The sequence below is a fragment of the Rhipicephalus microplus genome, chromosome 5 (assembly GCF_043290135.1).
Source record: "Rhipicephalus microplus isolate Deutch F79 chromosome 5, USDA_Rmic, whole genome shotgun sequence".
Taxonomy (NCBI): domain Eukaryota; kingdom Metazoa; phylum Arthropoda; class Arachnida; order Ixodida; family Ixodidae; genus Rhipicephalus; species Rhipicephalus microplus.
The window spans coordinates 28981462-29007897 of record NC_134704.1 but is presented as its reverse complement, the minus strand read 5'-3'; the positions used below and the strand labels follow the sequence as shown (position 1 = coordinate 29007897).

The window sequence follows — 26436 nt, the reverse complement described above, 5'->3', positions numbered from 1 at the left end:
GTGGGCGTATGTGCATTATTCTCTTCTATCAATTGACTACAAGTGTAACACCTGTCCAGGGCGAGTGTCCAAGGTAAGTGCTCAACAGGGGCACTGCGTTTCACCTGACGCGTCCTAAACAACCTAAAATCAGTTTGATATTCTATTACCAATGAGTACATTATTAGTCAAAAGCTTTATGAATACTAAATTGAAGTTTTTTTAGGCTGGAATGGCAAAAACAACCATGCAGCAAGACATTTCTACGCAAATATACAGCTTTAGAAGTCAATCAACCAGTATAGCCTAACTACTAAAATGTAACACATAGCACACGTTAGCCTTTTCAGCAAAAAACAATCACACGTATAGGCAGTTTGTCACAGAAGCAGACGCATGGTATCAGTCCGTCGCCCTCCTGCCGGCCGCACAGTAGCAGACGAACAGGTTATAGGTAGCGCCACCTACGGCGAGCGATTGAACGAGAGCGGGGACACGCGCTCCCATAGGAACCCCGCTATCTGAACAGGTCAGGAGTGTAGTAGGTCATGGACACCGACGACCAACTTTGCACTTCATTTGACGACTTGGCCTTACCGTCGCCTGCATGGGGAAAGCACACGCTGAGTACTTCGCCCAGGACAATCGCTTACAGCGTGTGTCACATTGAGCGGGACAAGCGCGTGTTGTATGCAGACAAGCTCGTCGTCTTTTCACAAGGAGAGGACTGTGTGATGCACGAAGTTTATGTCAAAGGAGTTCAGCAGCAGGATCTTGCGTGTGACGACCCCACACTGCTTCTCAGAAAAGTCGATGATATGAACATTTGTCCAGGTGCTGGCACTGTACACGAGTTTCCGCTTGCGCTCGCTAATAAAAAGCTCGTGCTGTCAGGCACGGCCATATCGAGTCAGAAATGTCTTGGAGTCTCCGCTGAAGGCAAACTATGCGTTTCTTGCAAACATTTGCGCAAAGCTCATCAGAAACAAAAATAAATTTAAAAAACGGCGCAGTCCCACTGGAGCAGCACTAGCAGCACGCATTTCCATGCGAAGGAGAGCAAATGCACAAGTCACCCGTCCGAGTTTGAAGGCCAAGGTTTCACTCTACACTCAAACCACTGAACAGCTACAGCGAAAAGGCGCCGAGATTGAAGAAGACGTCCTTACTGACCGAATGCAAGCCCTCCCACCAAAGCAAAGGTTTGCTATTGCGCAATGCTTTCAAGCTGCTCGCCGTAAGTCTACGAAAGGCATGCAGTACAATCCTGACTGGTTGCTGAACTGCATAATAATGAGAATGAAGAGCCCGAGGCTCTATGACCATGTCCGTCGAGAAGTTGTTCTGGTCCTCCCAAGCAGAAGCTGTTTGATGAAAGTCCACATGCGAAAGTACAAAAGCAAGTTTGGTTTCAATCCCGCTATTATGACCGGGATTGCGAGCAAGACCAAATCAATGGACGAATTCAAGTGGCACGGTGGCTTAATTGTGGACGAAATGAAACTTTCAGAATGTGTAAATGTGGGCGCTGGAAGAAAAATGGAAGGTCTAGTCGACTTGGGAAAGTTCACACTGGAAAGTGACAAACACCTTCCCTGTGACCATGGCCTCGTGATCATGTTTCAGCCTTTTGTCGGTTCCTGGCTCCAGAGAGGAAACGTGAAGGCTCAGCTTCTGTCCAAGTTTTAATAGAAGCCATTCTTCTTGCTAAAAGGCTGGACTGAAGGTAGATTACGTCACATCAGATGGAGCTTCATAAAATCGATCAATGTGGCGCATTTTTGGGATTTCTGGCTCTTCAACATTCATAAAGCCATCTGCACCACATCTTGTCGACGCTGACAGACGCCTCTTCATTTTGGACTTTCCACACTTGATAAAATGTGTTAAAAACGGCCTTTTAAAAGAAGACACAAGACACCTGAAGGATCTGTATATATTGAAATCATCCGAGTAGCGCACAATAAGGATAATTGTCCACTTGCCCTTCAAATAATGTCAAAGATCACTCTTGCTCATGTGAGCCCTAATCATTTTGAAAAGATGAAGGTGGATCTGGCCTTACATCTTTTTGGACCACAGGTAGTTCGCGGCCTGTATTTCTACAAGAAAGATGTGGAGGAGGAATGCGGTGACCCTGCACCAATGCAAGCCTTTGTTCTGCTGATGTGGAACCTGGTGCATCACACTTTCCTATTCTAGCCACTGTAGTCATACCAACTAGCCCAAGCCGCCATTGTGGTTACATTGCTCCAGGCGTTAGCAACCTATTTTATCATGGTCTCCAAGATCAGAGATTTGTTAAATCCCACATATCAATAAAGATTAGAGATTAACACAAACTAGAGTTATATTGAAGGGACACTAAAGGCAACTATTAAGTCGACGTTGATTGTTGAAATAGCGGTCCATAAACCTCGTAGTGTTACTTCTGTGCCAAGGAATGGCATATTTTGAAATAAAATCATGATTTAGTGGTCCGCATTGGGTAAGCGCACTGCAAGTTACCCGCCTCAAAAATCGGACCGACTTACGTCACTGTTGTCGTGCACAACGTCACCCGGCTTTACTGCGCTAGTAGGAGCAGAAAGAAAGCAGCGGGAGCCACAGCAGCAACAACGGCCATTGATCCATTTCCCGCCATTGGCTTCGAGATTGCAGACGTTTTTTGGTTCAACTGCGCCCCGCTAGAGGGCACCACTTGTCTCGCGTAACCACGCGAAAATTGATTTTTTGAACCACTCGTGCCGTTCCCCATATATAGTAACGTCCGGCGGTTTTTTTTTTTTCATGAATCAAACAGAAACGAACAAGTAGCATTTTATTGCGTTTCGTGATGTACGGAAAGTTCTTTATTTGGTGCAGCTACATCGATTACAAGTGATTAATTGTAGGCGGCTCGTCTGACATCATCGGGACCATTTGGAGAATGTCCTACGGCGGCGCATGTGTTCTCGTGCATTTACCTCAATTTCTCGGTAATTAGGGCACAGTTGATAATAATGTCGTTTTAGGTGTTGTCATACATTGAGCTTTCACTCTGACGTAAGTTGTTATTTGACTTAAGTGTCCCTTTAAGCTTTGGTTATGAGGCCACGTACTTTAATTTGTTGCACAAAATGGTGCAGAGGCAATAGCTTGTTAAGTCATTTATTAAATAACATTCTCGCAGTTTTCACCGAGCTCACGACATTTTCAACTGTGAAAGAGTCCGCCCGAATTAACGTTTTCAGAATTAACATCGGCTCGAATCTCTCGCATTGATTCCGGATAGAACGAATATTTGGATAACATGAATCTCTTGGCTTACTGAAATACAAATGTGCTGCTTTTTTTTTTTGGGGGGGGGGGGGGGGCTACTGGGCTAAATTTTACGAGTGCATATAAAGCGCGCCTAAGTATATCTAACTTCTAACACATGTCGAATCAAAATGTGGCAATCTTGATTGTAACGTGAACTCAAAAAGAACTCTTAAAAGGGACTGCATAAATGCGAGCCTGTTGGTACGTACGTATCCATATATAGAGTTGAAAACAGCGCGATACACACATTCGTCACACAGAACCAGCGATAGTCTTGTATGTGTGAATTCAAACAACCAGTAATTCCTAATCAAAGATGAGCCAAATACTGCGATTGTTTCAATCAAACAGCTACATATTCCAGCACTGCGTCAGGAGCCATTACCAAAACAATGAACGTGCACGTATATATATTCTCATCTGTGTGCCAGCTTTGCGTGTTTACGTTCAACAATTAGTTTGTTTTGGGCGAGTTGGTCAAAATTATGATGACGTACGTGCCTAGAATATAAAGAGGAGGCCGACTTGTCCCTACTTTTTTCTCCCTAGCTTTTATTCTAGACTTTAGCGTATCGCCCCAACACGGTATTTAGTTGAAGCAAAACAAATGTGAAATGAAGATATCGTGGGCAAAGACCTATTCCTTTGTGGCCTCCAAGAGATGGCCAAGGACAGTACGACGAAGCTAGAATAGGTACGTAGCACTGACGGAAAATATGCCGTACATTGAATCGCCTTAAGCTTATTTTACGTACGAGCTAGCATATAATCACCCAATTTAAAAACTATGACGAAGGAACAAACTTCTCAAATCTGTTGAAGCCAGCCCTAAAGTGAACGTTGCCCCGCCGCGGTGGTCTAGTGGCTAAGGTACTCGGCTGCTGACCCGCAGGTCGCGGGTTCAAATCCCGGCTGCGGCGGCTGCATTTCCGATGGAGGCGGAAATGTTGTAGGCCCGTGTGCTCAGATTTGGGTGCACGTTAAAGAACCCCAGGTGGTCGAAATTTCCGGAGCCCTCCACTACGGCGTCTCTCATAATCATATGGTGGTTTTGGGACGTTAAACCCCACAAATCAAATCAATAAAGTGAACGTTTCCCTCACCGTTATAACCGTCAATCTAGATGACTTCGCTTCGTGGCCGCCTGGCCACTTTTCGACGCGCTTATCCTCCTGGCCAGATTTTATCGCCTCGCGGTAATACGTACTGGTGGGCACATTTCGAAAATTTCGAAGTGTCTATGGACTATTCGGCGGGCACAGGTTTTGAGTTCGCCCATTGGACTCGATCGGGTAGTTCCACTGGTTAAAGGGTAATTGTGTTACTTTCTATGATGACTGCCGTAAATAGTGTTTGTGCGCACCTAAAAATGCCTTCTTCCAGAGTAAATTTTCACTGTAATTTTTAAATATTGTTGGACACATTTCATAAATTCTCTGGTTCCCCCGCTTCATGGAAAACTTCCTCTATAGATTTTTCTCTCTTGCGACAGCGGTACTTGCGTGCTTTCTGGACACGGCAAGACGCCAACTCGGTCACGCCGTGTTCCCTGGGGACTCGCTCGAATGTGGGGCGAAGGAGCTCCGTGGGTTCGCCATACAGCATGCATATATAGTAATGTGGCGCACCAACGTCAAGAATACGCCGCATTCATAGGCATGGCGCACGCATTATGTATGAGGACTCGCTCTCTAGATTTCTTGCCAACCGGTTGTTCCCCCGCGATCTCCGACGACAGCGCAGCTCTGGCCTACTGGCTCGCCCTACGCCATCCCCTGACGCCGACAGGAGCTCTCGCCGAGTGCTGCCCCGTCCTCGGACTCCTGCGACCGTGTCCGTCTTTCCTATCTTCTCCTTATTTCCGTATGTGGTCTCTTTGTCCCGGCGCCTCTGTCTATCTCTGTACCTTTAATTCATCCCTATCGGTCTAATCTCTCGCTACTGTTGAGGTATCCGACTATGATGCAGACAGTTACGGGGCTCGCTTTTTTTTTCTTTTCTCTCTTTTAAGAATCACTCCGATGACATAAGGGGTGCCCAAAGTCTACAAGACTTGTCCCTTTGCTTTGCGCATGCGTCGTACGTACGCTCACCTCTAGTGGCGAACGCCCTCTAACTTTTAGCGAACACTCCCAATTGATTTCCGTCAATATAATGATAGCCGCGAAGGCCTCTGATATGTCGCATTCCAAGAGCTGCTTACTTAATTTCCATCTTCATGAAAGCCAAGGACCCAAGGCAGGTCACTTCACAGCGCCTCATTCGACTCGACCATACGAAGGGTGGGAGGGGGGGCTGCTTTTTTTGGCCAACGCTTCCTTCCGCACTTAATGGGGAACTGCGCCCGTGGCCTAATTGGTTCATCTGGGCACGGCAGCGCACATATTTAACAAGGGCGTAGCTAGGGGGGGGGGGGGGGGTGGAGTTCAGACCTCCCCGCGAAAAAATTTTAGCTGCGCGCCCCTGTCATGGGCTAGAATACTCAGATTGATACGAGACAATTCAGCGCTAAGTAGTGCAGATCTATAGTTTCTGGTCATTCGAGACATATTGACGCTATTTCGACTTGGACGCGTAGATCGGGGCCAGCGTTACCTTCAGAGACCAGATTCGTCGCCGCATGACGTGTTATGAAATTCCAGTCATGTATACAACTTGGTATTACAACTTAAAAAAAAAAAACGCGGCTTTTCGGCGTCAGAGGACTTCCTTCGGCTTATGATGTCGCCATCACCGCTTTCGCGCCACGCACACGAGAGGAATCAGTAGGGCCACAGTCGAAGCGTGTCACAATGCGGCCGCCATACCAGTGGCTGAAGGGGGGATTCTTTGACTGCCAAAAGCCGCTCTTTTCTCGAGTTGTGTCGGGGGAAAACGCCGAGAAAGCGTTTCCCTGCCAAAATTGTTTTTAACACTTGGCACGCCGCCAAAAGTATGATTTAGCATGACAAGGACGTTACGCTCTGCAAGCCCTCCAAATGAGCATTTACATTCGCTAGTCAAGAGGCCGATGCCGGTTTCCCAGGCATCAATTGCAACTTATACAAGTAGAGCTCAATCAATAGCACTATGCATTAATTGCAAATTGACCAGCAGCATATTTAATTACCAGTGGTGGTTCTACAATAAGGGCTAACAAGTTATCTCCTTTTCAAGATAAACGAGCAACTTTGAAATTCACCGAGTTGGGTTTCCCTCAATACGTAACATTCCCACAAAGAGAGATAAAGGTACTTAAAGTAGAAAAGTGCAACCACAAAGTCCACCCCAAAGAGAGAAATAAAGAAAAGGAAGAGACAGGGAGATTAACCCAGAATAACTGGTTTGCTACCCTGTACGGGGGTGGGGAAAAAGGTCTGAAAGAGGATAGATATAGAGAGATATAAAATAAATTAGAAAAAAAAAATCACAAGGAAGTTTCCGATCACAGTCGTTTGGACAGGCCGGTTGAACGCAAGAAGCGCAGGAGCGCCTTCACAGCCTTCTTCTGCGACATAAATCCTGTCGGTAGCGCAGGATTCTTTCTTCCGAAAAAGTCTGGTTGTCCAGTTCATCTAGTGCATTGCAGAGTGACTGTCTCTGCGAGCAGTATTGTGGGAATTCACACAGAATGTGCCAAGTTGTTTAGTCACTGCCGCAATGGTCACATGCAGCAGTGTCAGCCATTCCTATGCGGAACGCGTACGCATTGGCAAATACGACGCCCAACCATAATCTGCACAGAATACAGCGTCTCGTCGGCGTAATTCCGGAGGAATTCGAAGACTGAGAGTTGGGTCTAAGTCGCATAACCATGCATGGATGAAATGTGACTCGTTCCATTGTGACGTGGTGGGCGTGCGGAGTTTCCGTGCAGCGTCATTTCTGGAGAGCGGAATTGATATATGATCGCTTTCAGTATGGGCAGAACGGGCAGCTCAATCGGCCCGTTTATTGCCAATTACTCCACAATGACTTGGAAGCCATTGAAGGTCTATTCCATGTCCTTAATGAATTGGGGTCTTTTCGGCAATCCCGAATACCAGCTGTTCGTACGGACCGTGGCGTAAAGGTGATAGAAGGGGGGGGGGGGGGGGGGGGGCTCGCTCGCTGGATTCCGTGCCGACAAGTTGTGCCCTCGCGATTTCCGATGTCAGCGTAGCTATGGCCGACTGGGCTGGCCCTACGTCATCCCCTGACGCCGACCTCCGACGACAGTGTAGCTCTGACCGACTGGACTTGCTCTATAGCCACCTAATGACGCCGACAAGAGCTCTCGCAAGTGGTGCCCCGTCCTCGGACTTCTGTGACCGTGTTTCTATCTTTCCTATCTCTCCTATCCCCTCAATACGTCGTCGCTCTCACGCTTACCTCATCTCTCTCTCTACACCTTTATTCCTATCCTTTTAACCCCTCCTCACCCCCATCCCTTGTGAGCTACTGTTCAGGTGTCGCTCGCTGAGGCAGACCGTTACGGGGTTCGCTTTTCTCTTCCTTTCTCTTGTAACCACTCAGTAGTGATAGAAGGGATTGCGGTGCCGCCTCTGAGTCACTGAAAATTGTCCATTTTTGTGGCTGTTGATTGCCGATGAATTGCAATACGGCATGATGAGCTGTGAGCCCTGCTCCCATTGATGTCGTATAGTGGGAGGTCTTGAATTTTCTTGTCCAGTCTTTCATTAGTATAACAAATGATGCCGGCGAACTCTTCTGTAAAACAGAGCTTTCGGTGTATACGTGTATGCAGCCTTGATACATCTCGATAACAAGAGCAGAGCAAGCTGCCCAAGAGCAGGTGACGACATGTCAGCTTTTCTCTGGATGCCAGGTATAGTTAGCCCGAGTCGGGCACCAAGGAGCCTGGCGGCGGGTGTGAAGCATGTTGGCAAAGAATTGCGATATGTGGTTACCGTTTGGCAAAATGATGAACGTGGTCTGTCTGCTGGTAAAGAGGCTAGGTGGTGGCAGGGTGCCCGAGCAATATGCCTAGTGCCTGTATCCCGAGTGCCTCAACGTCGATATGCGCCATGATGAGGTGGTCACCGGCGATTGCTATAGTAGCCATTGTCGACGCACTACGAGGCAAGCCGAGACAAATCCGGAGTGCCTGGGACTGAACACACTGCAGCGTTCGAAGGCTTGTTTTGCTTGCATTGGTCAATGCCGGTATGCTGTACCATCCCAAAATTTACCATACACCTTGCATAGATCACCAATACAATTCAACATGTCTATGGATATGTTAGTGTTACTAGTTACTATCTATAGACATTTTTGCACTTGTAAAGAAGTGTGACTACCTGGTACGACGGCAAACACTAACATCAAAACCAAAAATGAAGTGCAGAGAGAAATCTTTGTTCACTACGAACTCACCTTCGAACATGATAAATACCGAAGATAGTATATCTAGCAGACCAGGACATCGAAAGTAATTCACACAGACACAGTTATCTGAAAAGATCTTTATAATCGCTGTCGAAACACCATGAGTTAGTTTTTTTTTTTTTTTCACAAGGGCACAATCCAAATGGATATGTAAACAACATATTTTACATGACGTTTTGCTGCTACATCAACACATTCACGTCCCCCAATGGCAGGCAGGCAGGCCTCCCTACACGCACGACTAGCCAGCACACCTGAGTAGTCACGTCGGCACGAATTAAAAAGGAGGGAACGCGAGATTTGCATTGAGCTAACTAAACACGACAAAGTCGCGGAGAATGGCAAAAAGTAGCAATGACGGGCGATCCCAATGGCATTTCCTGTGTCGTGTGGCGGCTTCGGAGCAACTTTTCTCTACGGAATAAATAACTAATGGCGCGTCATCAACAGAAAAAAAGCATTTCCACGAGCACTGAATGAGACCATCAGATGCTGGAGAACGCAAATTGAATCACCAATGTTCTTTGAGCTAAACGAGTTTTCATAGATTGGTGCAGCCAAGTCGAATGCTTGTCTGCCATTTGCAACACCACCACGACAGTTTTGCTTAGAAAAAACAAGGATAAGAGAACATCTACGGCTGGCTAAATACACCTCCTTTGTTCCTTTAACTTGGGCTCGTGCATTGTGGAGTAAAAGGGGTGTATATATGTAAACTCATCACTCACGCCTTTGCAGCCGCCAGCAAAAAAAAAAGCATATTGCAAAGAAACTCGCCTAAATTAAAAGGACTAGGAAGAGGGAGAAAAAAAAGGAAGATCCCAGGATCCGCTTCAGAGACAGCTTTGAAAGGGCTCCTCTATAATGCAATTTAAACTATACGCAACAATGAAAAAGGGAAAAAAAAAGAGCACTCTAGCAAAGATGTGAATAGTGTGATGGCGAGACAAAAAACTCAGGTAAAAGCTCTGGGCACACTGGCTCTACACTTTGACATGTTCAGAGATAGAAAGGAGTTTTTTTTTTATACCACACAATGAGGATGTGGGAGAACGAGAGGAAAGGTGCATGAACGAAAGTAAACGATTACCGCTACTTTGCAACAGTCCGAACGCACGCACCCCTGCATCAATCTCCTCACCTGCAGTTTCCGCAAAATACACTCTCTGGATCCTATCGCTCTGCCACTCCGTGAATGGACAAAATACGTTAGTTGCTGCTGCGAGATTAAGATGTGGGATATTAGAAAACGATGAAAGAAAAAGGTGTACACTGAAAAAAAAAGGATGCCAAGAAGTTAACCAAAGAGTGCTACGAGAAGCACTGGCTGAATGTGTGCAGCGACAAGGCGAAAGTCGCTTGCCATCCCTCCCAATACTCGAAGGGAGTTTGAACACGAGGGTGCCACCGCATCCAAGGAGCCACGTGCCCAGAGTGGGGAAGGAAAGATGGCGGAATAAACTGCCAGGAGCGAGGTCAAAATGGTCGCAGCAACATAGAAAAAAAAAAAAAAATTAAAAGGTGGATCGGAAAAAGGGAAGCCTTCACTGTATGGTGCACTGCCGATGCCCATTGCGCAGCCTCAGCCGCGACTTGGGACGGTACTTCTCCAAGTAGGAGAGCTGCTTGGCATTGATGGCTCCCCGTCGTTTCCTGCGAGGGAAACAAGATATCAGCAAAGGTAGTGCCATGCATTCCCCACAGACAAAGAAAAATAAGAAGATCCATAACAGATTCACGTGTTTATTAAAGCATTAGCCGCTCGTGACAGCCATCACCCTTGAGAGATTCGCCACAACTTTTTATATCAGTTACTGCAGCATTAGTACAGTGTAATCCACATACATATGTATGACGCCAGATATAATGACACATAACATAACTATTTCTGGAGATTTCGCAGTATTCCCGCTGCCCCCATGACTATCATATATAATGATACAATAATTGGCCACGCACTGGATACGACAGAATTCTTACCAACCAAAAGGTGCTCACTACAAAATTTAATGCTTGATAAAAATAAAATATGAGAATGACAACAACTTTTTACAAGTACTGCAAGCAGGCAACAACTCCAGATCCACAATCTTCTAGCTAGAGAGGACATACATCTTAAATACTCACTGCCTTATGAGCTCCACAGCATCCTCATAAGTCATACCTAATTCAATAAGCGCTAATGCAACCAATACAGGTGCCCTGCAAGAAAAAGGAATGCAAGGCTTAAGACAACAGTCCCACAAAAACAAGGCACACACATGGCAGCTGCACCATTGCACTGAACAAGACACCAATATTGATATTGTCCATGTACAGTGCTCAAATCGCATGTACATAACGACAGTGTCGTGCGCGGAACAGCACGGGCGACATCTGCAGTAGCATATACGCCACATCTGAGCATGCGCGGCACTAGTGATGTGCCTGCCTTGCAATGCTGGTCCCTGTTTATCACCGCGGATGCAACAACCACTTTGGCCATCGAAAGCGCTCTGAATGATGCAGCAAAAAAGCAAGAAGCAAGCAAAAAAAAAGAAGTGAACCGTTCTCGCTGTGATATGGTGTCACGAAGCGAGAATTAGTTTAGCATAAAAAAAGACTCCTATGCAAGCAATTGCTGGTTTCTTTTTTTTTTTCCTTTTCATTCTATTACATAATGTTGACAGCGCTTCAACAGCCAAAGTAGTCATTGCGGCCGGGGAGATAAAGAAGGGTGGGAACTGCAAGGCAGGCACATCACTAGCACTGCGCATGCTCAGATATGGCGTATTTGCAACTAAAGATGTCGCTCGCGCTGTTTGACGTGCGACACTCCATCGTTATAGACATGAGAGTTGAGCACTGTACTGGAGACAAAGCTACATCAAGTGTTCAGAGAAATGCCCAAGGACAATGCCCAAACAGGCAAGCGATAAATCTGACTGTGTAGTAGAATAATTGGTATTTCACTAAAGTATGTGGAAAGATTGTTGACATGCTGCTAAAGAACAGGATACCAAAAAATATTGGGACTTGCTTATCTAATGAACACACCGACATTGTGGGAACTAAAAGGAACGAGACACTTTGTGCTCTCTCGCTTCGGATTCATCTTGTTTGGCTAATTTGCTTCTTTCTTGCAAAACCCTACACTTCAGATTTCTGCACCAAGTCTCTTGCAATCAACACCTATCCCGTCCTTAACACCACATAAGCCACAGCGCACCATTACATGAATAACTCTCGTGCTTTCCCCCCCTTCGTTTACTCACAGGATAATCAAGCATGCATATACATAGTTTAAAATCAAATACTACGGAGTTACTTATGCTTTGGAAGTTCTTCACATACAACTAGATGTTTCTTACCTAACAGTGCCCAACATCATTTTTGATATGCCAAGTTTGACCAACTTCTCATGCAAGAGTAGGAAGCACAAAACACAGTGGTGTTTTTGACACACTCAAGTTGCCTACGTGTGCTTCTCAGAACACAGGTACATAATAATCAATTAGGGGTATTTATTACTCAAACTTTTTTTTTTCGGGCACAAATATTGCCAAAGGTATGAGTGAAGTTTTTCATATTTTCTATGGTGCAGAATCAAAATACATTCACACCTGCATACAACAAACACTGGCATAACAAATATCGGTTAAAATAACGTAAATGAATAGTACTGCAATAGATAGTGATAGGAATATTTTTATAACAAAAATTCATATATAAAGAACTTGGTTTCGTGAAAGACACTACTTTGTTAAAATGAGGTTTGAGTGTTGACGGGAATTTGCTAAAAAAAAAACACAAACAAGAAAAGAACACGGACAAGTGCAGTTTGTGTTCTTCAGAGGTTTGAGCGTAGGGCTTTGTGGGTTTAACATCTGCAGAGTTGTTCAGTGCAGCTGCCAGAATTTTGTTTTCTTTTTTAGCGACAGAGGTCCCACACGTGGCAAATAAACAACCACGACATGATACCAGCTTCCCAAGGCTTATCCGCAAGACACTTCTCTTCCTTTTCAAGTCTGCTGCTTCGCGAGCTCACCTGCCCAGGCCGGCAACGCAGTGTACAGCTATGCAGCAGTCTGGGTCCTCCTTGAAGCGTTTCCTGAGCAATTGGAACCACTCCTCCACAATACGTGCTGGGGGTGGGGACCCATCATCGAACTGCCAGTCCTGTAACACAGACACATGCACAAATGGCTGCTCGTTTTAAGGGGGGAGGTGGCATTGAAAAAAACTTTTTTATTTGTTGACCTACAGCAATGAAATTTGGCATGCATACTCGCAAGTGTCGAGAATAGAAAAATATGCAGTTTCATCATGATAGCTTCAGTAGTTCTCAATTTACATAATGCTACACGATCCAATTACATGGTCTGCTCGTGGAAAGCCTAGCGCTGCAACAAAACATGCCAGGAAGCTGCGAAGGGTGTTGATCTTTACTCAAAAGAAAGCTACAGGGTATGGCACTCTCAGAATTTTTTAATAAGTTCTCTTTTTTTTTTTAGAGAGATTATCATGGCTGCCGACACACATTGTCAGAAACAATGGCATGGACAAATTATCGTCTAGAAAAATAACAGGGCCACAAAACAGAAATTGACAATTTCTGTACCCACAAGCAGTGTTCAGGGATTCAGGAAAAAAAAAAAAAAAAAACACAGAATCAAAATTAGTCCAGTCATTCTCGTGCTACTCTTTCCACGAGCAATGCACAATGTCCAAAACATACTTGTGAGAAAAAGCCTGTTGAAGTCTTCGACAGGTTTTTTTCATTGAACTTTTTTGTTTCTCGTTGGATATTGCTGAAAATTTGCACAGACACTAAGAATAACCTCACAGTGCTTCCATAAAAATTTTGAAGCGATACCACAAATACTTTACGAGAAACAAATTATTTCATCATTGAACCATGTTGAGGGGCTGAGCATAATGTAAAAAAAAAAAAAAACAGTATTGAGAAAGCTGCGTTTAAAGTTTCAACTTTTCTTTACGTCTCTAAGACACCTAAAAATTGTGATCTCAGATCTTTGTCTTGTGATATTTGACTTCTTTTCATGATTCACTCCTTTTCATGATTTACAAAGGACAAGTATGGATTTCAAACCAAGTTCTTTGTATGAAGGAGTGGTGTGATAGGTATGACAGAAAAAAAGATTGTAATTGAATAAAACCATATACTGAAATTATAACACATACTTTTTTTGTGCTGAAGTTGTAATTAGCGTAATTAAGCAATTGATTACAAATATTCACTGAACTTTTTTATTTGGAGAGAGGTTTATTGCATCAGAAAAATGGATCACACCATGACGGCTTATGCCTTCTTTCTAAATAACAAAGTTATGGGCAGAAGACTGGTGGCACGGGAATTTCTAGCAGTATAATTAATGACACGAAACGGGCATATAAAAATTCGTGCCCCTGATTCACACATGCTCTTTCGCCGCTCTAGCCGTGAAACGCATCATCATACAGCCGGTCGCGGAAACTCTAATCTACAGCAATTCATTAACCTCGGAACATTCATAGACGTTCGTGGCGATATCAAGCACGGCTCCAAGCACGTCTGAATCGCATCACAAAAGCTTACTGATGCCACTCCATATGACCGTGGGGTGCGCGGCCGCGTGGACAGTGCAGCCGGCGCGTAATGCACTTGCCGGCGGCGTTCGATGACGATGCGCGTGTAACTACGAAGACAAAAAATCGGCACGCACTGCACTTGGCATCGCATTTTCGAATGACGACGCGCGAAACTGCTAGCCGCTGTTCCGAGCGATCCTTGGATGTGAAGGGGGGGGGGGGGGGTGACGAGCTTGACTGTGTTGTCCGCTGCCGATGCGTAAAATACCCGTACGAGATTCAGAGGAGCTAGCGAGTAATGTGGTACATTCCTTGCGAAGAAGCACGTCACCAAGAGTGCGCTTGCGCGTCGTTCCTGCCCGCAGTCTCGCTGTCAGCGGAGTTAGGCCTAAAGCCGACTCCGATGACGCGCCGCACTCGTAGACCGCCGCGCGCCCGCTCGTAGTAATCTGATCGTGCATCCGGTGCGGCCACTCGTAGTAATCAGATCGTGCCGCCGCTTACAGCTTCGTTGCTTGCGAAGAAGCACGTCACCACGAATGCGCTAGTGCGTGTTTCCTGCCCGCAGTCTCGCTGTCGGCGGAGTCAGGGCTAAAGACGACTCCGATGACGCGCGGCGCTCGTAGTAACCTGATCGCGCATCCGCTTACTGCTCGTAACTAAAGCGTAGTTATATCTTAAGTGATTATCAAGCCGTGAACACGTCACGAAGTGGCGATTTTCGAGAGCCATGTCCTCGCGACGCACAAGCAGCAGACGACGATCACCCGGAGCGAGCATCGGGCCAATGGCGAGGCGAGCTGAGGCAACATGGCGGCCACGGCCAATCAAGGGCCTCAAAACGACCTTCAAACATTTGCTTTTTGCTCGCTTGTTAAAAAGAGGAGCCAGCTGAGGCGGGAAAGTTAAACACGGAGAAATGCACTTTCCGATGAGCCGAAGAAGCCGGCTTCCGGCCCAAGCATCGCGAAGCTATAATTTTTTGAAAATCGCCGTTTTCTCGCCATTTCCAGAAAAAGTTTTGCTACTTAGGTGGGTGAAACGAATTTTCCGAAGCACTTCTGCGCGGTTTTGAGTGTCGATATTTTGGAACCAGATAGAAAAAGGGTTCCAGAAACTGAAAACTTGAGTTTCAAAAAATCGATTTTTTTTTTTGCCATTTTTCGCGATCCCAAAGCCGCGTCCCCCCTTAACGTGCCGGGGCACTGCAACATGTTGGGATGAGCACGGCCACAGTTGAGGCTGTTGCGACAAACCTTGATCATTTTCTTCCAGCAGGCACTTTCAGGCCACTGACTGTGAAACTGCCATGAACTACACAAGTGCTGACAATGCTTTCGGCTCTCGGGCTAGCACGAATATTTGTAAACGTTGACTGTAGCAGTAGATTTATTCTTCAAGCATATTTACATAATTTCAGACTTCAACCTTTAACACCTTTATTACGCAAGCCACAAACAGACCTGTGACCAGCAATGCCTTTAGATGGTACAGTAATACAGAAAAACGTTTTTGATACACTACAAATAAAGATTCTCTGATCAAACTTGCTGTCTACTAAAAGCCGCGAATAATGTATTCTAAGTGCTGCTCAAACTTCCAAGTGGTTCGATTCCATGTAATTTTTTTAATGCGCACCACCGTACATACCTACAAAATATTGGTGCCTTCCCAAATATAACCGCCTATTGCACTTCTCAGTACACTTTTCTATTTTCTTCATCTAGAATTTAAGACTCTGCCCTGATTAACTTAAAAGTGGGCTAAAAAAATTCCAAGAGAAGTGAATACCAATAAAATCACTTACCCACACGTTAATGCCTTCCTTCTCAAGCAAATCCTTCTGATAAGTGGCTTCACATACCCTGACCACATCCTTGACATTCCTTTTTTTGAACTCCTGGAATTAAACATAGAATAAGCATTAGTAGAAAAAAATTCTGCAGACCAAGAGTCCAAAAACTAGTTACAAGTGTCTGTGACACCACTAGCAGCATGGCATCAATGGGTTAAAATGTTCTCTGTTTAAGGGGAGAGTTGTTTACTGAGAGAGGACGCAGGGGTGCAGAATCGAAGTATGAAACTAATAATAATGGCAACAGTCACCTTTCAGCTGCAGTTTTGTTTACCAAGTTTTAATGTACCGAGATCCTACTGCACTGCATATCTCCCAAGTTCAAGAATCCTGAATTCGGGAGATTTACGTAAACGTTGGCATTGTGGTCTTATAATGACTTGGAGTGGCTGACCACACGAAGGTAAAGTTTACCAACTAAAGTAGAAGGTGCGAGTCTCAAAGGGGGTTCGTAAACTTTTGTCTCTCCTGAACTTGCGCATCGTCAAAAGAACAAGCAATATCTATTCCTAGCAAAAGAACTTGCGTATGTCTTCCTGCGAGACATGTGAACGGATGAGACGACGCAGCCAGCTGCTGGGGAAGTGAGGGTCGAAGCTTCGTTTGAGGCCTACTAAAAACTGTATGCTGAAGTATAGCCAAAGTATGCAGATCGACAGAAACATTACTAGATTCTTTGGACAGGAAAGCCAAAACGCTTCTAGCCTTTGTTACGTCTTTACCGTTTTCAATCTACCGCTGCATTAACCGCATACCCTTGGCTAGTAGTCGCCATCGATGATCATGACAACGCGATCGCAGCGTTTGCAGAAAATGGTAGTTTTGTTTTCATTCCGCGTGCGCTGGTACTAGATTCTTTGGACAGGAAAGCCAAAACGCTTCTAGCCTTTGTTACGTCTTTACCGTTTTTAATCTACCGCTGCATTAGCCGCATGCCCTTGGCTAGCAGTCGCCATCGATGATCATGACAACGCGATCGCAACGGTTGCAGAAAATGGTAGTTTTATTTTCATTCCGCGTGCGCTGGCCGTGCAAGTGCTTTCAGAACGAAGCCTTTTTTTGTTTTCTGTTATCGATGATCGCACCTGCTGCTGTTTTATCTACAGCATTTGTGGAAAGAACTTCGCTTTGACTCGTAAAGTGTAGGACATGCATGAACTTTCAGAGTTCTGCCAGTTACCGCAATTTCGTCCACAGCAGTTGTGGCAAATGATAATCGAAGCGTGCGCTGGCTGCGCGCGTTCTTCCGAAGCTTCGAGCACGCTGCTCTTTGCCTTCATTTCAACGGTTTAGGTACTAAAGTTTATACGACCTGCCACGATGCATGATGAGGAAAAGTGCTTGGGACATCCGAATTTTGGCCCAATCGACATAGTGAAATTTGGCTGGGGAAGTTCACGAATTCGTATCTGCCGATTTTGCATCGTTGAGATTCCAGTGTATGTTTAGATGAATGCCTCCTAAATTCGTTTAGAATAAAATGCGATGGGTTCGCAAAAAAGCCTGGATCGTATTGAGCTGCATTTTTGTCAATGCGGCCAGATCATGCACATAAATTTTGATTTTCAGATTTTTCTGACAACCGTACAAACATAAAGACTAGTCCAAATCCGGGAGTCTTCCAGAAAATCCGGGATACTTAGCAGGTATGGCAGTGGCTCAATGAGCCTTTTCTCAGTGCAAGTGTGCAGTATATTCGTGTGAAATCAGTGAGAACCAGTGCTGCTTATAATGGTATACATATATCATCATCATCATCAGCCTGACTACGTCCACTGCAGGACAAAGGCCTCTCTCATGTACCGCCAGTTAATTCAGTCCTGTGCTTGCTGCTGCCAATTTATACCCGCAAACTTCTTAATCTCATCTACCCACCTAACCTTCTGTCTCCCCCTAACCCGCTTGCCTTCTCTGGGAATCCAGTCAGTTACCCTTAATGACCAGCGGTTATCCTGTCTACGCGCTACATGCCCGGCCCATGTCCATTTCCTCTTCTTTATTTCAACTATGATATCCTTAACCCCCGTTTGTCCCCTAATCCACTCTGCTCTCTTGTTGTCTCTTAAGGTTACACCTACCATTTTCTTTCCATTGCTCGCTGCGTCGTCCTCAATTTAAGCTGAACCCTCTTTGTAAGTCTCCAGGTTTCTGCTCCGTAGCTAAGTACCGGCAAGATACAGCTGTTATATACCTTCCTCTTGAGGGATAGTGGCAATCTACCTGTCATAATTTGAGAGTGCTTTCGAAATGTGCTCCACCCCATTCTTATTCTTCTAGTTACTTCAATCTCATGGTTTGGCTCCGCGGTTATTACCTGCCCCAAGTAGACAGTCTTTTACAACTAGAAGCGCACTATTACCAATCTCGAAGTGCTGCTCTTTTCCGAGGTTGTTGTACATTACTTTGGTTTTCTGCAGATTAATTTTAAGACCCACCTTTCTGCTCTCCTTGTCTAACTCCGTAATCATGAGTTGCAATTTATCCCCTGAGTTACTCAGCAATGCAATGTCATCGGCAAAGCGCAGGTTACTAAGGTACTCTCCATTAACTCTTATCCCTAACTGTTCCCATTCTAGGCTTCTGAAAACCTCCTGTAAGCACGCGGTAAATAGCATTGGGGAGATTGTGTCCCCCTGCCTTACACCCTTCTTGATTGGTATTCTGTTGCTTTCTTTATGAAGCACTATGGTAGCAGTTGATCCCCTGTAGATTTCTTCCAGTATGTTTATATATACTTCATCGACGCCCTGATTCCGCAGTGTCTGCATGACGGCTGATATTTCTACATATATATACATATATAGGAGTACATTAATCCAAACATGAGGAAGATCATTTGTAATGGAACAAGGCATCAACTGGATTGAGAGTTAAGACAGTACTGTGACCCCCTTGTAACAAAGGCCTACAATGGTAGGTAGCAGGTGTAGGACAGTGACTGCACGGTCAACCAATAAAATGAACTTCATAAAGAATAACCTAAGATCTTGATATTGCATCTGAAGATTCATCCAAGGCTCTACATAAATATAACGATTCATGAATTGCCAGTATTTGGAAGACCATTGCGGAAATAAAAGTAGCAAGGCTGCTCCTGCCCACAAAGCCAACCCCAAGCATACCAATTGCAGTAAAACTGTTTCAGTAAGGGTTGGCAATATGACAGCTCGGCCATATACTCTTTGCAAATACACTGTGTTTAAAAGGTGCCGCCGTAAGCTCTTGGTTGTGGTACAATATGACAAACAGGAATGGGGGGGCTCATGCACATTAGTCTTTGCAGGCATGTTTGTAATTGAGACAGCTTTTGTCACTGTTCACTGCAAGCGCCCCAAAACGAGAAAAAAAAAAGTGCAGACAACTGGAATCCAATGCCAGCATTTTTTTTTGTCAGACATGTGATCTGTGCAATGCAACTAGAAAGACTGGTATAAATGTGTGTTGCAGTATGGACTTGCAAAAGAACAGTGAGTATTAAAGACTACCGTGATTCGAAACACAGCCGTCTTTCAGTCAATCACCAACTTACATTTGCAGGCCGGTATGATAATAGGATTCGCAACAAAAGCAAACGTTTGGAGCTAACAGCGTACTTTGTTGTGCACATATGGGCACCTTTCATAGAAATTCCAGCTTTCAAGGCATAGTTCTGCCTTTTCTACCTGTTACAGCTCTAGCTGTGAGCGAGCAGAGACCCACCTCCAGGAAGGCTGGCACAGTGGCGTCAGTGGGGCGGTCCGTGATGAGAAAGCGCATGTTCTTGAAGTCGATCTCGGAAGGCCCCGGCCGCATGGCTGCCCCCTTTTGCCTCATGGCTGGTGCGGACATGGCACAGCGGCGCAGCACTGCACAGTCAGCCAGACCGCTTACCCCATAGGGCACACAGTACATTGGCAGAGGGGCTCCCTTATTTGTGCTGTGCCAGGCAATACTCGCCGCTCGAGCCAAGCACTACCTCCATCCAAGCACGGCTGCCGCTGCCCTGTACGCCTGCTGTCGCCTGCAAGGACATCAACTAGCGAGTTTCACCTCTGCAGTAAACTGGTAAACATGCGAGTATTTTCCAAAGAAACATCTTAAGAAAGGGAATGAAGACAACCACCTGTTCTTAGAACGTAGCCACAAGAAAATCTGTACCGATTTCTCAGAAAGAAAAGTCTCGTAGTGGCCGGAAAATACGCCCTGGTCCGGGGTTCGAACCCGGGACCAACGCCTTTCCGGGGTGGTCGCTTTACCAATTTAGCTAACCAGGAAGCTATCAACTGACAGCCCGAGGGCAAATTTATCAACAACTCAAAGCACAGATATAAGTAGAAACCGAAAGTTTAAAAAAAAAAAAAGTTCTAGGTGCCTATAATAAGCCCTCAATACTGTCACTTAGGCATAAATAGGCATTTAAACTATCATGCAAAGTACCAGCTTAAAGCAGGTTTGCACGAACTATTGCATGCTGCACATATACCAAATGTTTGCCGGGGATTATTTAGACAAAAGCCATGGACTGTCAAAGAAAGCAATGACTGGCACACCCTGCATTCGTGAATGAACAAATGAATTGGCATCTCTGAGTGCTTAGAACATTTCCAAGTAAACACAGCAAACTAACTGGGAAAACAAGCTTTTTTTTTCAGTGCCATGCAGGTATCAATTGGTAATGGCCTAAATCAAATGCCCGAAACTCTACTTCTATAACACTGAACAAAACATAGTACACCATTACCGCGGTAATGTTCTTGGCAGTACGCATAAGCAGACGCTTTTTCATGCACCTTTGGAACCATGTTCCAAAGGTTTGCCCTAGTCAGTAAAAGCCTGTGACTATCTGCATTCTGAAGTGAACTTCTGCGATATAATCTCAAATAGTCTTGTGGATCGCATGTAACGCCTAAGTGTGGCTAGTTCAAAAGCGCTGCTAACTACTATACATGATTTCTAAGCACATAAAATTTCATTTAGCTTATTTTTTCCCCCAGGATCAAGCGTAAGTACTAACTTAATAGCCAACACTTCACAGCAACATTAATACTACTTTTTGTTAATGTGAATAATTTTTCAAAGCTTACAAGTGAATTAAATAACTGAAATAGGTGCTCCGGAAAATTAAAGGCTACCCTAAATTGCGCAGTTAGAAGGCAAAACTGTTTAAAGGGTTAGAAGGAAGTTAGAGTAGAAGATTAATTTTGAATATTAGGATTCTTCCCTGTGCACGATAAAGAATTTTTCCCTAATTGAAATGCACACTCTAGTTCGATGTCCTAGAGCCCGCCGTCGCAAACTCTCAGCAGGGATGCGAAGTACAAGTTTTAGTGTACACATAGCGGTTTGGAGGACAGAAAATGCACAATAAGCGTTTACTGTTTTTTCAGACCCTTGCAAGTCAATACTGGAACGGACACCACCTCTACACTTGCATCGGTCTAGAAAACTAGAAAGAGTAGAAAATGCGAGTCACTGACTCCAATCAAATTCAGCTGTCAAAAACAATCCATGAAAATTAAGTGTTTAGCATATGGTTGATGTTACACTATTATTATCAAGCAATGATATCCACATTACACAAAAGCAAATGTTACTGTTTCAAGGCATTAGAAAAAAGCAATAAATGGCTGTAGAACTGCATTTATTGGCACTAACCATCCTGCATTAAACTTATTTAATTAATGAATACATGACAGGATTCTGCACGAAGTTGAAACCACTGGAAGGCAACCTTACAGGCAACAAAACAAGTCAAGAGATTATATCTGCCTTAATTTTATATTTTAACGATGAACCTGTGAACCTGTAATAGTGGAACTAACAAAAATAAAGTGTTCGAAAACTAATTTATCAGCCCAAGCCGATTCATTGTTCCACTTTAGTCTCTAATATATGTTGCCCCCTTCAAAAAGGTTTCTTTGACACATGTTTTTTTCAACTTTTTTTACATTTCTGGGACCTCCCATATTTATTATATAAATTATTTTGGACAAAGAAATATGGGTAAACCTTGATCCATTAAAAATAAGTTTTTCAGCCCTGCCCACATGCACCCAAAACAAAGCTTCAGATTTAATTTGTTCCAACTACCAGAAATTTCGTTGCATATAGACAATGTCATAATTTATCGATTCATATTTTACAAAAGCATTTTATAAGGATTCAATAAGGATTCGATGGGGGCTAGTTGGTATGGCATCGTTCCTTTGCAGCACTAAAATGGCACAAGTACGAAACGAGAAGTGCACATCTGTCTTCTCGTGTTGTACTCGCATGTCGTTCCATTGCAGCAAAAGAATGGAACATCCCATGTTTTCTCTATAAAACTAGCGGGCTATGGGAGATAGCCCAGCATTCCATTAATGCAAAAAATTGTATATTTATGCCTATAAACTTGACTTTTACAATGATGTAAACCAAGTACGATGATGCTAACAGGGGCACACCCCCATTTTGTAGCTGGCAGGCAAAAAACCTTGCTAGGACATGACTAAAATTTCTAAATTTTTTGCGGACTGGCTGAACACAAGTCAAACTTGTATGCTAAACATGTGAGGAATAAACCGTGCTTCCCGAGGAGGTCCAAAGCTGACACTGATGAATTTATTATATGAAACATGTTTTATAACCTGGACTAAATATTTAAACCCGCCTCTTTTGAAACTAGATTTTTTTTGCATTCAACAGTAATGCAAACTATAACAACTTTTGTAATAAGCATTTAAGCATAAAATTTGTTGTCCGCTCACCTGTACGACAAAGTATAACTTATGCAACTTTTTATGCTGTAGGCAATCATTTAAAACTAACTGTAACATCTTGCAATACTTTTATAACTGACTTTAGCTTATAATTTATTATTTGCTTATTATAAATTAACGGTGGTTCATTCTTAACATGTGCCTACAACTTCATTTTTCTTTTGCACAATCCCTTTTCTACTTATGATCGTTGATGTAACACTCGCATTTCGGCGAAAGTTTACATAAAAAATCTTCAACAGTATGCATATTTACTTTCTCAACATTCTTGACATGATAAAACAAACGCAACTTTCGGTGGTTTGCTTTTAAAAGTCTGCATTACACAATGTTCACGAGGCGCCACTCAAGATTCAACATACCAGATACATAACAGTAGCAAATCTGACAATTTAGCACTACACCCCGATCACGTACCACTGCTACTTAACCTCTGATAAACAAGAAAACAAGTTACTTTGTGGAGCACACGCATCGAATATCAGGTAGCAATGAGGCAGAAACCAGGAAGTCTTCGTTTTGTCTGCCTCCGTCAACAGCTATTCAAGGTTCGCTTTGTTCGTTTGTTTTTTTTTTTTTTCACAGAAAAGAACACACAGCGAGAAGAAGCATCCGTCTCGCCTGGAGTAGAGTTACAGTAACTCTAGCCCGGAGGCGTAAACTGAAATCTCAGCTGTCAATTTACGGAGAAAAAAAGCTGGCGTCACGAACCCGGTTTTGAAACGGCAACCAATGAAAAGACGCGTCGACACGTTCGGAACAAGTCGAAAACAGGGGCAGACAAGCCGCCGCAGCGGAGATTACGAGACAAGAGTCGAGGCGGTCGAATTTTTTTTCTTTTATCAGCGCGCGAATAATAAAGCTGCAGCGGAATCCTGTTGCGAACTGACCGATACAAATACACGGACACGGTGGAATGTCCGGCGTACTCGAACGAACGATAATGAAATAAGAAACAGGCAAGTGTCAAGAAAAAAAAAAAATACAAGAGGCCCTTTTCGTGCGAAGTGGGGGTTCGCGACTGATAAAACGACGGGGCTGTCACTGACAAGGAACTTAAACGAGGCAGTTCACGGCAAACTCGTTCAGGGCTCAAACAACGCGTAAGAAACAATTCAGTGCCTACCGAAACGCCACAAAAACACCGCCCTTCCGAGTTTTTAAGGCGTAGCCGGCCGTCTCTTTTCTTCGTAGCAGAAGGCGCCTCGCCCGGAGCGAATACTTCGTCGAAACTGCATTAAAACGCCCGCTACGGCTAGCTCGAAAATGACGTTGCGAAATTCTGAGCCAGTAAAGCCAAGACTGCGCGTACTTGCGATGTGATTCGGACTCCTGCTCGGCGCACATCACGGGTGACGACCAACAGCGTTGTCAAAAAGGCGAAGCCACACGCTTCAGGCGGCGTCAGCCGCAATGGGCCACCGAATGAAGCCACTACTCGCTGCGTCGCACATTCGAGAGGCTCGTAAACAAGATGATACGCACATAGGCCTGGCGGCTTCTTCAAGAGTCGCGCATCAAATCGCACAATCGTCAACGGTTGGTAGGCAAGTGCCAAAAATACATTATTTCAGGCGCATCGGCCACTAGGCCTAGCTCTCAATGACGAAACGGTGACGCGCTGCCCCGGTAAGCACTAGACGGCGGTTTACCGTACCGGTTAGGTGCCCAAACGTAACTTTCACAGACTTTCAACTGATTCAACAAGTTATACTTACTGCTGCGTCGCTTTTCATTGAAGCCAGAATGTGTCGGATATTTCCAGCACACGCTACACATCAAAATATCAAGACGAAGCACATGGTTGCCGCTCGCGCTTGACACACACAACTAGGAAACGAGCTGTTTAGTGAAATATGCGTTCGATGTTCTATCGTAAAATATATCATTTTATGTCAACCTTGGAGATGATTAATACTTCTACTCACTGAGAAAAATGCTAAATAGTTTTTGCAATAGTTATTTTCTAAAATTGCCGAAACCAAAACTATCAAAACTCTAGTGCGTGTCGCGTTTTGCGTCGCTCATTGAGCTTCCTAGAAATATTGTAGTAGGAACCTCTGTGGCTCAGTTCATATAGTTTCCTAAAATTAATGCGAGTTTCTAAAAAAAGCGCAAATAGATAAATTAGTTCGATGTGCTAACTCCATGTCGAGCTCATAATTCGCAGGTGCTAACGTAAAGTTCTAATGGCGTTGACTCCTAACGCAAACTTCATGATCATATGGCAACATATGTAGCAATGTTTACGCAACCGCTATTTACTTTGCTTTCGGTTCGGGAGTGTTTTTTGCAGACAGAAATGCGCCCTAAGGGTGTGCAGGCGCGCGTGTCACTCCACACGTAGTGTCTTGAGCCAACAGGGCATGTCAGCATGTTTGCGTTACCTTCGGTCGCTTCGGTGTACGTTCTGCTGCAACATCGTAATGGTGGCCTTCTACTTGTTCACTGCTGCTCTGACGGCGGCGGTCTCAACGGCAGGGGATTACGTTACGGGCCTGGCTCGGCTTCCGTGGCTTCGCGCGCTGGCGGACAATGCGACGCACGGTCTGATCGCGTTCCTATGCTGGGTTATGGTTTCGGGCCGGCCGTTGCGAAAGGCCAGCCTACTGGAGAGCTTGCTTAGCGGTCTCTTCGGCTGTGCCGTCGACGTTGATCACTTTCTTGCCGCAAGATCTCTCAAAATAGAGGTAACGGAAACGACGCCGTGCTGCGAGCTCGCGTGCAGCAGCTAAAAGCTGTTTGTCGCGCTTGCTTTAATAGATGTGTTCGTTCTTAAACGACCCGAAAGGAGACTTGACTCTCTAATTCAGTCGTAAGCAATATTGGCTAATGTTACAGCGGGAATAGTTCGTTAGCTACTGCATCAATGTATTCGAATCAGTTTTATCAAAGTCTGTATATCGCTCTCGCGAGGCCTTTATAACTTCTACTGCAAGCTATGCGCTTGGGCAGCTGATGTCGCCCGTCTTAGGAGCAACATACATAGATACCACCATCCATAGCATGTGTGCCCATCCATAGTGCACACATGCTGGTTTTCAGTTTCACGTGTTGCTTTTCTATGCAAAGCATGAGCCGTGTATACATTACGAAAATAAGTGTTGGGTTTGTAGTTAGCATAAACTTTCCGAACACATGAGCACCAGACATCTGCGATTTCACTAGACTACCCAGTTAGTCGGACCATTAATGCCGAGCTTCTCTCCCACAGGGCTTACAAAAGGTGCGATTTGGCTGGCTCATCTGTACAAATTCAGTTCAAGTTGGGAGGTGGTGCATTTGCCATTGCATTACTACATGCTCACCAGCTACGGTGAAAATGCAAATAGGCTTTACCATGCTTATGCATATGTGGATGAGACTTTGCACCTGTTGTGGGCATTGCAGTACTGGAACCTGTTGCTAAAATAGGTGTGCCGTTAAATCTTTTTCAGAATGCCACAAACCTGAAGACAAGACCGTTCTTACACTGCAGTTCAGTGGTGCTTGTGAGCTTGTTGGTTGTCGCACTCTTGGGAAAGCTGCTGGGACTGTCTCAAGTCTACAAAGTAGCACTGATTGCTATTGTGGCAGTGGCATCGCATCACCTGAGGGACTCCATACGAAGAGGCTTGTGGT

At 44.7% G+C, this 26436-nt stretch overlaps 1 protein-coding gene across 2 annotated transcripts; it reads right to left on the bottom strand.

Moving 5' to 3' along the window:
- Positions 1 to 9973: 9973 nt before the first annotated feature.
- On the bottom strand, positions 9974 to 24666 carry PRL-1 (protein-tyrosine phosphatase 4A family member PRL-1). 2 transcript variants are annotated; one of them, XM_037425922.2, is made up of 6 exons: positions 24534 to 24666; positions 19775 to 20075; positions 16028 to 16120; positions 12677 to 12807; positions 10777 to 10851; positions 9974 to 10302 (listed from the first exon to the last, which is right to left on the bottom strand). In XM_037425922.2, exons 2-6 carry the CDS (start codon positions 19964 to 19966, stop codon positions 10194 to 10196), a joined length of 600 nt encoding a protein of 199 aa, XP_037281819.2. In that variant the 5' UTR covers positions 19967 to 20075; positions 24534 to 24666; the 3' UTR covers positions 9974 to 10193. The 2 variants fall into 2 exon arrangements, with proteins under 2 accessions (XP_037281819.2, XP_075751189.1); XM_075895074.1 differs by lacking the exon at positions 24534 to 24666 and adding an exon at positions 24128 to 24265.
- Positions 24667 to 26436: the final 1770 nt, after the last annotated feature.